The sequence below is a fragment of the Mandrillus leucophaeus genome, unplaced genomic scaffold (genome assembly GCF_000951045.1).
Source record: "Mandrillus leucophaeus isolate KB7577 unplaced genomic scaffold, Mleu.le_1.0 Scaffold772, whole genome shotgun sequence".
Classification (NCBI taxonomy): domain Eukaryota; kingdom Metazoa; phylum Chordata; class Mammalia; order Primates; family Cercopithecidae; genus Mandrillus; species Mandrillus leucophaeus.
In genome coordinates, this window is record NW_012108386.1 from 234,702 (window position 1) to 250,225 (window position 15,524).

Here is a 15,524-nt window from a genome sequence, read left to right on the forward strand (position 1 = left end):
ATCTTGGGGATCATCTCACACCAGTTCTCAGAGGCCTTTGTTCTTGCTGGAGGTGGGCAGAGTGGGTTCCTCAGGGGAGCTCTCTTGAGTGCAGAAGACACTGTGCTGGGGGCTATTTTGCTACCACAAAGAAGCTGTGTGACCCAGAAGAAGACACCCACCAAGGGCTCTGGTGCCTTAATTTGTAAAGTGGTATTCCTCGTATTGCTGTATCCCAGAGACAATGTGCATTCAGATGTGTGGCATTATTTTGTCTGGTTGGAAGAAAAAGTCCTTTCTGAAATGCAATGCGTTAGTGATGGAGGTGTGCTGCCAGAGTATCAAGTGACTGCTTTGGATCTGGAAACGCTTTAGACCAAGAGGAATTGCAGAAAAGGCCACTGCAGAGGCCAGAGCCTGTCCTTGTTTCCAGTGCCAGCTGTGCGCCCGGCTCTCGCTGCGTGACTGTGGCCTGTCTCTGAGGAGAAGCCGTGGAGCAGCCAGGCCCCAGGCAGGGAGGGCTCTTCAGGCTTGAGTTCTGATGTTCCCTGGCCTCACTTCTTGGTTGCGTGGAACTTAAGTGTCAGGTTCCAGAAACGTTTGACTGTCGGTGGTGGTGATGGAGAATAAGGGAGACCCGTTTAAAGTGACACATGGAAGGCAGGCCTGGTTTCTCCGTTTATCACAGAAGACTCTAGTGAAATGAATTGTAATTTGGGGCAGAGACCTGAAATTGCTCTTCCTTGCCAAAATAAATTGATTTCGTCAGTTGTCTGAGCTTCATTTCTTAAACTGGACAGGACCTAACCTAGTCTAAATAAAACTCATTTTCCGTTAATAAAACTAGGTCACTCCAGGCTGCCAGAGTATGCTTCTGAGTGTCTTAAAGCACATACTCCAAAATTCAGGGGTTCACGTCATTTTCATAACCCATCAAATGTCGCCAGCGTGACGATGGCACTCACCTCTCCCATGGCATGCCACTGTAGGTGTGGGGCCTGTCTCTAACTCCATTCCAGCTGCAGGGCAATTGTGGCAGGAGGGGATTGCTGTCCACCTGCTGGGGCTGCGGACGGGCTAAGAGGGAGCTGATCCAGCCACCCTCCCATCGGAGGAGGCGCTTTGGGCAGAACGGCCCTGCCTTGCCCAAAGAAAGCTTTGTTTGCCGTGCCTTTGCCAGTGTTCCTGCTGCTGGGAGCTTTGCTCCATAATGTTTTGAAGGTTTTATTTACACATGGGGGCCAATAAACTAGATCATGGAGGTAGGAAGTTGTGAATTTAAAACAAAAATGACAGCATGAATGGAATAATTTTAGAAAAGCCTTGTTCAGATAGGAAGAGCATCTCTGCATAGAGAGCTCCCTAAGCAGTGGGGATGCTGGCCTGCCTCACTTGCTGGAGGTTTGTGAGAGCCTCCAGGTGGCATCTGGCCCCTGCTCCGATGCCTGTGCACACTCACCTGCGCTGCGCTGCCCTGCCCTGCCCTGGGGGGCTGGGCCCTGCCTCCGGGATGTTAGGAGCTGGACTTAACCTGGAAGGCCCAGGAGAGGCTCCCATTGTCTTTCCTTGTTCCTCCTTTCTCTTCCTGCACTCTCGTGAGAGGGCCGGGAGTGAACCGTAACTGATAGCATCTGGCAGACATAGGTCGGAGTGCGGCTTTAGCATATTCTGAAATATACAGCTCTGGAAATGCTAAATCTATTGGAGATGTCTTTCTAAAACAGAAATTGGGGGGCAGTGGCAATCTTTGCAGTGCTTTATTTCTAGCATTCTTGTGTAATCTGAAGTATCATACCAAGTACATTTTAAACAGTGGATTGTCTTTAATTTACCTTTTTAATAAAATGCTGACACTCAGTGTATATAGAGATATGAAAGCCTACGAAAAAATAGAAAAACAGATGTTTTAAAGAAATAGAAAGTCATGAGAAAGGGGGCGGCTCTCCCTGTAATGCATTGTCTGCCCCGATATCCCAGCTTTTCATGGGTTAAGCTGTATCCTCTCATCCTTCTTTGCTGCCTTTGTGAGAGCTACTCAGCAACATGCAGATTCCTGAGTGCTGATAAACTTTTTCTTGCTTCTATTTGCAGTGCACGGAAGCCAAAAAGCATTGCTGGTATTTTGAAGGACTCTATCCAACCTATTATATGTAAGTATTTGCACCTTTCTGTGGTTTCATTCTATGGCCGTACCTTTCTCTGGGAATTGTCTTGCTAAAGGTCTGGGTGTGGGATGGGGAAAGCCTGACGTGGCCCAGCCTCTGCTGCGGTGCCAGGCCTGCCTCGCTGGGGGATCAGCAGGTGACCTCACCGTGGCGTATGGCCCACTCAGACCAGTTGCACTGAGGACAGCCTGAAATCCTGTGCCCTGTTCTGTGATGCAGGTGAGCTCACTTGTGAGTGTTTAAAGGGGGCGAGATGTCTGTGGAAGGCAAATATTATATTGGCGTGTACACATTTTCTTAGGCAAAGAGAGCAAGAATCATAGGAGCAGACTTACGACCTTGAGCAGGACAAGAAACAGTCCTCAGCAGAGCCATTGTGACAGTGTGTGTGTGTAGGAAATCACAATGATCACCTGTCTCTGAGGCCTCCTCCCCAGAGAGCTGTCATCACAGCCTCTTGTGGCTCTTGGCTCAGAGTGGGTTATAATCCTTCCGGTGCCCCCTCGGTGTCTGCCAGTCTTTCTGTAATGAGGACATTGCTGTATTTTCTTCGTGCGGTTTTTGTATGTTTGTAATATCTGCTGTGGTAACCACCAGCCCTGTGGAGCCACCTGCCTTGGTGACCATATTAACTCTCCAGGTTATCAGTCACTGTTTTTGATTCTGTTTTGAAGTTCCTTAGGTATTGAGTGGAATGCCCTAACCAAAATTTCCCAAAAGCTCTATTATTTTTAGTATTGAATTTTGTAAAACCTGAGATTCTTCAGGCATATATATTGTAGTCTAGCAGAAGTACTATATATTCTAGCATATAGGGTAATTGGATAGGAGATATATAATAGGAAAAAGGGTTATTTTTTAATCTGCCAAAACATACATTTTTCTTACCTATCATTATTATTATTATTTGAGTTGGAGTCCTACTCTGTCACCAGGCTGGAGTGCAGTGGCACAATCTCAGCTCACTGCAGCCCCTGCCTCTTTGAGTTCAAGCGATTCTCGTGCCTCAGCCTCCCTAGTAGCTTAGATTACAGGCGTGTGCCATCACGCCCAGCTAATTTTTCTTTTTTTAGTAGAGACGGGGTTTCACCCTGTTGGCCAGGCTGGTCTCGAACTCCTGTCCTCAAGCAGTCTGCCCGCCTTGGCCTCCCAAAGTGCTGGGATTAGAGGCGTGAGCCACCTCGCTCAGGCTCTTACCTGTCATTCTTGAGGAGCCCAGTGTATGAGGGAAGGGCTGTGTATCTGTGAGTGGGGGGTGAAGCACAAGGAAGCTGGCCATGTTCCTCATCTTGGTTTCATACTAACAGGCAGGAGTCGATGTGCCCTATGGCGTGGGGGCCCTGGAAGGAAGCCTCTGCAGCTGCAGAAAGACAGACCCCACTTGGAAAATAAAGCAGCAGCGTAAGGACTTGGTCTCTAATTACAGAGTTGTCAGGTTGAAGAGAAGTGATTGTGGGATAACAGGAAGAGAAAATATTTTGGTTCTTCTCAGCGTAATGAATTTTCATCAGTATGGTTTATTTCCTCGTTCAGCTTCTTGCGCAAATGTGGACCTTTCGCCACCTCCTGTGTGCTCTTCCTTAAAAACCTGTTTCTCCAATTGTTTTATAGGTCAGCTTTGTCAGAGCTTGGGCATCAGAGGTCATTGCTGTTCTTGTATTGACTTGTTCATTTGTTCTTTATTCATTCACTTGTTCCCTGCATATTTTGAAAGTGTTTTGCATTGCATTGAACTGGAGACAGGGAATACAAAGACAAGCCCTGCTTTTGTCACTCAGGCCTGTGGTCCAGTTTCCTTTCGTGCTTTTCTCTTCCAATGGTGGGGAGAAGGATCCAGAGCTCCCTAGGTGCACTGTCCAGAAAAATGGAAAAGTGAAGTCACCATGAGAACATGAAGCTCAGTGTGAGAATAACAGCAGGTAACAGTTATTAAGTACTTACTCCAGGCCCCGGCATTGTCCTGTGCCCTGTACATGAATTAAGGTCTTCTGATCTCATGATGCCAGGAAACCCCAGCCCCACCCACTAGTCTTCTCTGTTCTGCCTCTAGTCTTTCTGTTTCTCCCCTCTCTTCCCAGTGTCCTCACCCAAATCCAGATCTGCGAATGTCCCTCAACCATTGCTGAAACTTTCTAACTAGTCTCCTTTCAACCTCTTCTCCCATCCAGTTCTCACGTCTTTCTAAATTTCCATGTCACTTTTTTGCTTAAACCATCAGGAACAATGTCCTTTTAACAGTAGACTTTCAAGAGAGTGTCTGGCTTTATCTTCCTTCTTTCTTGTGAGTCTCATGAGGGCAACAAGTTATGAATACTTGGCTTCCCAACAAGGCGTAGGATAGTGCCCGGCACACAGCGGCCATCCTCGATGTTGAGCGGATGCATTTCCTTGCAGTTCCCACCATGCAGTCAGCAGCGCCGACCCACGTAGGGGACCTTTGATCATTCCCCAGTTCTCTGAGCCTCTTCTGACTCAGTTCCCTGTCCCCATAAGAGTTTGTTCCTCCCCTGCTGTTTTGGCTGTGAGAGAGTGCTGACAACACCAGCAAACTGCACCACGCGGCGAGTGCTTCAGGATGGGGCCATGGCCTGTGCATTCTGTAACCCTGCTGCCTGGCCCAGTGCGTGGCACCTGATGTTGGTCATCATGTTCGTGCATATTTGCTCTGTTACTTTTTTATTTAATTGAGGTGAAATTCAAAGAACAGAATTAACCATTTTAAGGTGACACGTGCAGTAGCATGGAGCACTTTCCCCACGTGATGCAGTCCCCACCTCTGTCTAGTACCAGCCTTCCCATCCCGCCATTCTGTTGTTTACCAGCTCTGTGACCTTATCAGCTGCTTCCTCTATGAGATGTGACTGCAAATTCTGACCTGCCAGGTTTGAGGCACAGGGCTTGCACATGACCAGTGCAGAAGTCCTATAAGAACATAACCTACCCAAGGCCAGCTCACCTCTGTGTTACATATGCTCATGAGATGAGTGCTACAGACTCAGTGTGCCATTTCCCTGCACATGCGAGGGACCACAGTGTCTTGACACAGAGGTGAACCCAGTGTGGTGTCAAGGAGAAAGTTGTTTTTTTGGGGCCAGCCAGCACACATGGGGTGGCTTGTCTAATATCCTAACCAGTCCGGATATTTAATACTCAAAAACTGTCTTCTCCAAAGCTGTCTTCTCTGCTGTCCATCAAGTTGGGGTCATGAAGCATTTTTCTTAAAGGGGAATGAATAGAAATTGCTTAGCTGTATTCTACTCATTCCGAGCTTGTCTCGCTCAAGGAGAGGTCTGCTACAGGCAAGAGACGGTAGCTACACCCCCACTGGAAGTGCTTGACCTGCAGGAGGCACAGCTGCCCTAGAGTTAACCTTGAGGGCTACGTTATTGTTGATCTCTGAAGCCCACTGTGGTCTCTGCTGCCTTGGTGCAGAAGGCAGTACAGGTACAGGAGACTCACATCTAGCCCAGGCTCGCCCTGCTGCCGGGTGCCTCGGCCAAGGGGGATGCAGGGAGGCAGGCGGGCTGCCATTGCACACTGCTGCCAGCCTGGCCTCTGAACACGTGGCCGGTGTGCAGGGTGCTGTCCTGGGGCTGGTGACGGCTGCACTTTCATCCACAGGTGTCTGTGGAGGGCCCACGACGTGCCAGTTGTGTTGCGTTGTGGTGTGCAGGATGGGGAAGGTACCTGTGCCTCAGGCAGCAGTGGTATAGTCATGTGAGAGTGACTAGTCATTTCTGAAGCATCTTCAACATTACATTAAAAAAAACTTAAATTAGGCCAGACACGGTGGCTCATGCCTGTAATCCCAGCACTCTGGGAGGCCGAGTCGGGCTGATCTCCTGAGCTCAGGAGTTCAAGACCACTCTGGGCAACATGGTGAAACCCTGTCTCTACTAAAATCCCCCCCCAAAAAAATATTAACTGGGCATGGTAGCACAAGCCTGTAGTTCCAGCTACTCGGGAGGCTGAGGCGTGAGAATCGCTTGAGCCCCAGAGGCAGAGGTTGCGGTGAGACACACCACTGTACTCCAGCTTGGGCTACAGAGTGAGACTCCATCTCAAAACAAAACAAAACAAACAAACAAACAAAACCTTAAATTATAACAGATCTCATCTAAAAAGTACATTTCCAGTATATTCTATGTTTCATTTCATCTGGGTAAAGTGCTAAGATTCTCCGAAATAGATATTCCTTACAAATATGTTTACTCAAGGTGACATCCTGTTTTGTTAGAGGTTGTTTTTTTTCCTTCCCCTGCAGAAAATATATATTTCAAACAACACCTCTGTTTTGTGAGTGTAACTCACCATGCAGAATGCATTGAGGAGGGAACATCTAGGTTGCAAACTTGTTTTAGGGATTTTATTCCTATATTTGATAATCTGATTTCATTTTGTCTCACCGGAAATCCCAGGTGGCAGCCGCCTTCTCCCTACTCTGCCTGTCCCTGCATTTCATTCCAGTGTGCCAGTTAGTAAGCTAACAGAGACTGATCTCTTTTAATGAAATGTAGGTTTGCCACTGTAGCTACCTAGACATAAAAAATTACTCTCACCTGTTCTGATTTCTTTGTGCTAAATGATCTCTGTCTTTCTACCCTATCCCTGCATCAAGGTTTGTTTCATTTCCTTAATTTGATGTTTTTCCACTGTTGGTCTGGGAGACTGTGTATTACATGTATAAACAAGATATACTTATTTTCGAAGAAAAAGACCCTTCGGGATCTGAACAGAAAAGCAGCACATTCCTGTTCCCTCCAATAATGTTTCCCCCTTTACTTCCCTTCACTACCTGCCTTTCCTGTTGCAAGCTGCCCTTCCAAGAGCTCTGAATTAAAATGTGCCTTTCTGTGCTTTGGTTCAGGGCTTACTAGGTGTCTCCTCTTAGTAACATGGTTTAAAAACAGCAAGTGGCTGTGTGGCTTCAGCAGCTCCCACCCCTTGGCTTGCATTCTGTCCTCGAGTCAAGCTTCTGCTCGGGCCTCGCTTCCTCAGCTCCTTTGCCAGCACGGCCTGAAACGGGCCACTGTGTGAGCTTCCTGGAGCCCAGAGATGAGAAGATAAAGGTGGGAACTGCCCGAGGAGCATGTCCTGCAGGATCCAAAGCAGCAAACAGCACACTTCCCTCTCAGTCCAGAAAAGTGCTGCCGACTAAGGTGGCATTTGTCAGAGAAGAGCCTAGACGCAAGTCCACGTCCGGGAGCTCAGTCTGATGTCCAGGTGTCTGCGGGCAGCACTGAATCCTCCTCATCAGGTGACAGGGAGCTCCTGCCTGTCACAGAGTCTGTGCCTGCTGCTTCTGTGGCGCAGAGGGGAAGTGGAGTGGCTTGGGAGGAGGTAGCTCCAGGTGCTATTCAGCCTACGGCTTCAGTTCTCTTTAAAAAGGCGGGGTTGTTGTGCCTGCTGCACTGGGTTGCTGTGCAGTATGAATACTACTGTGCTTGTGAGATACAGAGTAAGGACTCAGTCACTATTTGGGATGCCTGTATTCTTTCTGATATTTGCAGTTTTGTTTGACATATTTTAACACTGAGCTTGGAGAAGATCGGGGGTTCTGTGTCCAGAGGTGGCTGATGGGTCCCCTGATTTTACCTGGGGACCTCTGCCCCAGGGGACAAACTCACCTCGCTGCCGGGCATGCTGTTGGTGATGCTCTGGGAGGCAGCCTGTCCCAGCCTGTCTTCAATATCTGCCAGTGGTTACCTGGGCCTTCCTCGGTGCCTGAGTTGACACCACCACCCCTTTGTGGGTAGTGGGAGGCCTTTTGGGTCAGGAGCAGTGACTATAAGAAACGTCACCCTCTCCACTGAGATTTCCAGCCCAGGTGCTCCTCAGCCCCCCAGAGGCCACCTGGCTCACAGCCGCCACCCCTAAGAGGACTTGGTGCACAGAAGAGCAGAGAGAGGGTGGTGGCTTGGGAGGCAGCAGCAGGCTGGAGGTGACAGGGCATGCCTGTATGCCAGGGTGTGGACAGGGACCCCGGGAGGCTCCTCCACAGCTGACAGAGGTGCAAGTATGTCACACAGGGTCCAGGGCTTATCCAGCAGGAGGCAGAGCCCATTCCAGCAGCACTGCACAGCCGCAGCTCACCACAAGGACAGCTGAGACCTGCCCACTTCTTTGCATCTGCCTTTGCAGCAGGACAGAGCAGAGGATGGCCCCGAGTTGTCCCAGACTAGTTGAGACACAGAGTCTGCCAGATACACAGCCTGGGAATGCAATGGCTGACATTTGTGGAGTGCTTGCCTAAGCACGCTACGGTGTCATCTCCAGAGAGCTGGGGATGAGGGTCCCTCTCTGCAGCCCATACCCCTCTTTGGTGCATGGGTACCATGCTCCTTCACGGCACTACTGTTGCTGAAATAAAACATCTGTGTGTCTCCTCCCTAGACTGGGAGCCTGTCTTGCTGATTTTTATACCTTCTGTGCTAACACAGGTCCTGGCCCATAGAAGGCCCTCAGTATACCTTTAGTAACAGAGACAAATGGTGGCCTAAGGAAGGTTGGAGACAGAAGGAGTGATTCTGAAAGCTGTCTTTGGGGATGGAAAATATTTAAGGGACTGGAATTCAAGAGATCATCTGTAGACCAGCTGTGCCATCAGGTTGCTGTGTGATCTTGGGCAAATGTCCAACCTCTCTGGGCCCCAGTTTCCTGTGCTAGATCACCTTCAAGGTCTCATCCCGCTTATTCCACAGCACTCTGACTGGCTGCTCGGAATAATTTATAGCTTAGAGAATAAAAGATGAATGGCTGAGCAGGCATGTGTGTTGTAGCAGAGACAAGTGACAAATGGGAGATAGATTTTAGCTCATGAAGGGCCCAGCCTGCCTGCCAAGTACAAAGCGACCACCTCATGTCTCCTTCCAAGCCAGTGAGTCTTCTTTCTTCTGCAGGTCTTGGTACTGACATGATGGTGTGAGAAAGGGCGCTGCTTCCAGTCAGGCACTGGGGTGGATCTGGGAGCCTGGCCTCACTGGACCAGATCTCGTGGCTCCTTAGACATATCAGGTGCTTTCTGACAGTTACCCGGACTTCAGACGATGACTTTTTCATGTGACTTTAATAAGCCAGAGAGAGCTGACGATTTAGATGTGCAAATTTCTTGTTACTATATATTGAAATGAATCTCTGTCCCCCAGAAAATTGAGGATGGGTTTGAAATGGTTGAGTATTCTTGACTGGACACCAATGATTTAAAAGTGAAAATAGCCCTGTGGCCCCTTGAAGAGCTGGGAGGAGGAAAAGATTTGGCTCCGAAGTTTTACTTTACTTACCTCCGTTCTCGTAGAATGCCAGGAAACCCTAAGACCATCCTCCGCTAGTTTTACCGACATGGCAGCTGACACCAGGAGATGCGGTCTCCCTGGGCCTGCAGCATCTTTAGAGGTCTTTTGCATGACTGGGTCACATCTCTGGCTGCCACATGGATGGGGCAGAGCTTCAGGGCATTTGGGTTCGGGGTGTTCTGTCTGCTCACTTATTTTAGTTTTTCGTTCAGATCTAAGTACCATTGAAGGAAAGAATGTGGGGAAGCTTCTCAGAAGTCAACTCCACTAAGACGATAGGGAATTCACACACGGCCAAGCTCAAAGGAGAGCATGGAAGGGAAAAAATGGACGGTTGCATGTTGTCATACCACTGGATAAAGGGAAGATAGGATCCATGAAACAGAATTAAGGAATATTATCATCAGTGTCATGCCTTACTGAGTACCTGTAATTTCCAGAGCGCTACTAAAGTGGGAGGGAGCTGGTGTGTAGGGATGATGGGAAGTTAGGGATGAGGGAGGCAGGGCCTGTCCTGGAGGAGCCCAGGGTCCAGGGCTTATCCAGCAGGAGGCAGAGCCCATTCCTGCCAACACTATCGATTTTGACCAGGCTGCTTTCAGGCCCTATTCCCAAGTCTCCTATTGGAGTGTGAACCTTCTTTTAAAGTGCTTACATTACCCTGTGTTGTTGGCTGCCTCTGGGTTCATTTCTGTGCTGTGAATAATTAATGCTGTGAGTGGATGAAGTGCTGTTCACAGGTGTCAAATCGAGATCCAGAGACAAGGTTGGCAGAGCCAGCGCCACTGGGCTGCTTTACCTTCCTGCTAGGAGCGCAGGTGCCAGAGTCAGTCCCAGGCTCCCTGGACACAGGGTCATCTCTGGCCAGCAGGCACCCTTTATGGCTCTGCAAGCAGACTCTGAGCCTGATGGGGAGGTCCCTCTGTGCAGAAGTCAGCTGGACTCCTTTGCTGAGCTCTCCTCCCACAGCACTGGAGCCTTCCAGGATGCGTGGAAGACGGCAGTGGGGGTGGGGGCGCTTCCCTGGCTGAGTGCTCCGTATGCCTGCTGCAGACCCTCACTGTTCTGCCATCAGGAGATGGAGCACAGTTTTCGGGTTGCAACCTGGAGGGGGCAGATATTTAAGAGCAGAATTTCTTTTCTCTCAGTTCTTGGATTTATCAATGAAGATTCCTGGTGTAAGTTGAAGACACCTTCTCTATAACAGGGAGAAATTTTCACTGATGATCTTCTGCTTAAGCGCTTTAGACCCCTAAAATGTGACCTTGATTTCTCTCTCTCTTTTTTTTTTGGAAATGGAATCTCACTCTTGCCCAGGCTGGAGTACAGTGGCACGATCTCGGCTCACTGCAACCTCCACCTTCCAGGTTCAAGTGATTCTCCTGCCTCAGCCTCCTGGGTAGCTGGGATTACAGGCACGTGCCATGACGCCTGGCTAATTTTTGTATTTTTAGTAGAGACGGGGCTTCACCATGTTGGCCAGGCTGGTCTCGAACTCCTGACCTCAAGTGATCCGCCTGCCTTGGCCTCCCAAAGTGCTGCGATTACAGGTGTGAGCCACTGCGCCCAGCTGAACTTGATTCCTTTTAACTATACATTGTGAGTATGCTTCTAAATCAGTATACAAAGCCCCTCATTCTTTTTGATAGTAGCAGAATATTTCCTGGGGATGCCTCATCATTCATTTATACAGGTAGTGCCTATATTTTGGAGTTTTTGTTTTGTTTGACTGTTGAAGGTTCTCAGTTCCTTGTCTGTAATTCTTGTAAACCCAGAAAATCTGAGACAGGTCTCAGTTAATTTAGAAAGTTTATTTTGCTAAGGTTGAAGACGTGCACCCATGTCACAGCCCCAGGAAGTCCTGACAACACGTGCCCAAGGCAGTCGGGGCACAGCCTGGTTTTATATATTTTAGGGAGACATGAAGTATCATCAATATATGTAAGAAGTACATTGGTTTATCCAGAAAGGCAGGGACAAAGATATTTTTCTTTCACATTCTAAAATTTTAAGCTGTGCTCATAAACAAATTTTTAATAATTCACTTGGTAGCAAGAACATATTTGAACAGACAGGCTATTTATAGTCTTTAAAAATTCCATTTGGTACGATGTTTCATATATTTTAATGCTGGCCATATTATATGGGGTAAATTTGCAGAAATTGAATTGCTGAATCAAAGCTTATGCTTATTTTATATTCTACTAAATACTGTCCAGCTGCTCTCCCTGAGGGTCATCGTGATAATAGGCTATCATTGCCTGGGAGCACCTGTTTCAAACTGTCCCCACCGGCACTGTGTTAACATTTTAATCAGTATCCTTTGTATGCTTTGAGTTCCTACTAATTAATGTATTGTTCCCAGCTTTGCTGAGTTGCCTTTTTGCTGCAACATCTCTTCTGTTTAAGTCAAAACTTTTACAAGGTTCCGAAACCAAGGTGGATACCTGGGCTCTGCATAGAGGAATGAGATGGGGTTGCTCTCAAGCTCGTGTCTGGTGTAGAAGATAGAGGCCTCTAACAGTTAACCACAATATTGCACATGGTGAGAACTGTAGAAATGGGGGTCCTGCCAAGGGAGGAGCAGGACAGATCGGGGAGAGCAGGGAATGGTGTTGGGAGAGACCTCACAGGGCTGATCTTTGAAGCAGCACGGAGCAGTCAGAGAATTTGGGAAGAGTGCAGGCATGGGAGCATGAAGGTGCAGGGTACAGTGGGGACAACGGGGCTGGAGTCCAGGGTGCCTGGTAGATGGCAGGAGATGAGATGGGAAAAGGAGGGAGAAGCCTGGCGAGAAGAGTCTCAAATGCCGTCTGAGGGGCTGAGACTCCCTCCTGCGTGCAGCATTGTGGCAGGCCAGGTCTCACCAACACAGGCCTCCATAACAAGTGTTTCAGTACGGACTGAGTGGTTAAGTTAAATATTAAAAGCTAAAAAAAGCCAGTGCCCTTATATAAAGGCTGGGATGTAACAAAAGCCCACCGGGAGTTTTGCCTAGGCCTTTCCTGGGCCTTAAAGCATGACAAAATAACGAAGGAATTCTTAACATGACCCATTTAGGATTATATAAGTTTTTTTTGGTGTCTGAAGAAAGTCCCCAGGCCTCCACAAACAAGTTTTTTGGGGATCTGAAGGAACGCCCCAAACCTCTGTGATTTAGCAGGAGACCAGATAAGGATAATCACCCCAGCACCTGGACCCATTTAGATTATGTGAATTTACTGAGGCTCCAGTTATAGTTGTAGTTTAAAAGAAGTTAATCCCTTATGTCTCTAGATGAATGCACCTTACAGGTAGACATATAGCTTAGAAAGTATGTAAGCTCTGGAAAACTTTGTAATTTTGAGTTGGTCTGGCCATAATTTCCAGGCCTTCTACCAGTAATTGGTTGCAGAAATAAAAATTCTCTTCCTCCCCAGTTCATCTGCATCTTTAAGAAATAGCAGCCTGACCCTCAGTTTGGTCTAGGAACAGTATGACAACACAGTCCTCTGGTCTAAAGGGGAGGAGCTTGTGGTTGTAGTAAAGGCAAGACAGTCTGACTCCTGTGGAAACAGGGCTGAGGAACAGGCGGTGGTCATGAAAAGCGTCTCACAGGAGAGTCGATACAGAGGTAAATAAAGGGAGTCAAATAAATCACAGGTTTCTGGTTGGGAAGACAGTGAGAGGGAGACCATGGAAAGAATAGGTTCCGGGAAAGATTCAGTAGAAGACTGAGTAGAGAATGTCATGTATACATGTGGAGTTTGGAGTTCTTGGAGAATACCCAGGAAATTGAGCCAGTGAGGAATTCACTTTTGCAGCAGAGGTGGAAGAGGGCAGGATGTAGTCCAGAGCTGGAATGCAGACTTAAGAGTTCTGAGCATTTGCATATAACAGCTAACCAGCTGCTATAGTGTGAATATGTGTGTCCTTACAAAATTCATATGTTGGAACCTAACACCCAGTGTATGAGTAGTAAGAGGTGGGGCCTTTGGGGAAGTGACCAAGTCATGAGGGCTCTGTCCTCATGAATGGGATTACAACAGAGGTTGCAGGGAGCTCCCCTGCTCTCTTTTGCCCTGTGAGAACACAGCAGCAAGACATCATTTATGAAGCAAGGAGCCCTGACTGGATATCGAATCTGCTGGACCTTGATCCTGGGCGTCCCAGCCTCCAGAACTATGAGCAATCAATTTCTGTTGTTTATAAATTACCCAAGCTCTGGTATTTTGTTATAACAGCCTGAATGGACTAAGACCAACTCAAGTAAAAATAGAGCTGAGAAAGTAAGCCAGGTGTGAACCTCAGTGTAAGTTTCCAGAGTTTTTAGGTACTAGAATCTATCTCCCTTCCTGATCTCATTGCCAAACTCAGCTAATTCCGTTAGTATTTATCATGCCTGTGTGATTTCAATGATGGGAAATTTATTATGAAATTAAAATGGATAATAAATTTGGGGCAGGGTCTTGCTCTGTCACCCAGGCTGGAACACAGTGGTGCAGTACTAGCTCACTGCAGCCTCAAACCCCTTGGCTCAAGTGATCCTCTCACCTCAGGCTCTGAGTCACTAGGACTGTAGGTATGTGCTACTACGTCTGGCTAATTTTAAAGGTTTTTTATAGCGACAGGATCTCACTGTGAGCTCATAGGCAGACTCCTGTTTTTCACTTTTGTATGGAAAATGAAAAACACCTTCCAGAGAAGGTGGTTTCTGGTAATAACTGTGTCTCTGAAAGAGACATATGGCCAGGATTTATTTTTTTAACCTTATATTTAGTCAGCCAGAAACTAGGAGGATTGTTTTTCAGGATAGGATTGAATAGAACTAATTTTAAATGATCAGCAGTTTACTGGAAGGAGAAAGAGGGAAAACCTCTACCGCAGAAACACAAGGGTGGAGTTTCAAAAACTCTGGGCCAGGTGCAGTGGTTCACATCTGTAATCCCAACACTTTTGGGCCAAGGCAAGTAGATCACTGTGGCCAGGAGTTGGAGACCAGCCTGGGCAACATAGTGAAACCTCATCTTTACAAAAAATTTTTTAAATTAGCTGGGCATGGTGGTGTGCACCTGTTGTTTTAGCTACTTGGGAGGCTGGTGTGAAGGGATCACTTAAGCCAAGGAATTTGAGGCTGCAGTGAGCTATGATTGCACCACTGCACTCCAGCCTGGGTGACACAGTGAGACCTTGGGTCAAAACAAACAAAACAAAGAACTCCATAGTTACCAAAGTTCAGCAGTAATTTAAGAGCTTCTTGGCCCATCTTACCTCCTCACTTTAATTCTGGGTGCATCTGGGCTCCAAGGCAGCAGCTACTGAAGGGTTAAAATGACCAGGAAATGAGCACTCTCTGCCCCATTTTGTCTGCTAATATTAGTGATTTTGGTAAGCATTTGTAATGATTTCTCCCGTGGTAGAAATACAAGTAAAATTGCCCTAGGTAAATCCTGTATGCCACCCTGAATGCAAGTAGTTTGGGTTTATACAAGTCAGAGAAGGTATTTTCTGGTGATAACTCTGTCTCTGAAGGAATGATTGACAGGGCAGCCGTCTTCCCACCCTCAACGTCTTGGGCTCAGGCCTCATCAAAGCAGCGATGGCCCCCTCCTTACAACCTAGAGATGTTTGACTTTGCCGTGGGATGTGTTGACTAAATCAGAGTTGAAACATCATCAAAATGGGACCATACGTCTCAACACACAGGCACCTCCCTGCCTGTCAGGGAAACCGTGTCAGGCCAGGAGGACGATACTGACATCACATGGATTACCAACTGAGGTTGACAGGAAAGAAAGAACCATGAGTTCATAGTCAGGTCTGTGAAGTTTTTGACTTGAAAGCAAGACAGATAAAATGGTCTAAAATCTTGTGCTTGGAAAGATGAAAGTTCTATTTAAAATGCTGGTTTCTCGCAGACGTACAATATTACAAGTAATCAGATTATGCCTAGACTTTCATTGTGGTGATATCTTGGGTGTTTGCATATGACCAAACTCATCAGATTGTACACAGCTCTTTGTATATCAAGGATACATCAATAAAGCTGTTAAAACAAAAAACACCTACCCAGAAAAGCCAGAACAACAACCCCCTCCGCCCCGCCCCA

At 47.5% G+C, this 15,524-nt stretch overlaps 1 protein-coding gene across 5 annotated transcripts in view; it reads left to right on the plus strand.

Moving 5' to 3' along the window:
- VOPP1 (vesicular, overexpressed in cancer, prosurvival protein 1) overlaps positions 1-15,524 on the plus strand; it is a 104,234-nt gene that overhangs the window by 48,273 nt on the left and 40,437 nt on the right. For all 5 annotated transcript variants that reach the window (XR_001004537.1, XR_001004535.1, XR_001004536.1 and 2 more), the window contains exon 2: positions 2,071-2,129. Coding sequence is in view for 2 of the 5 variants with exons in the window: in XM_011966768.1 (XP_011822158.1) it covers positions 2,071-2,129 (59 nt within the window). In the remaining 3 variants the exon portion in view is untranslated. The remainder of the gene's footprint in view (positions 1-2,070; positions 2,130-15,524) is intronic.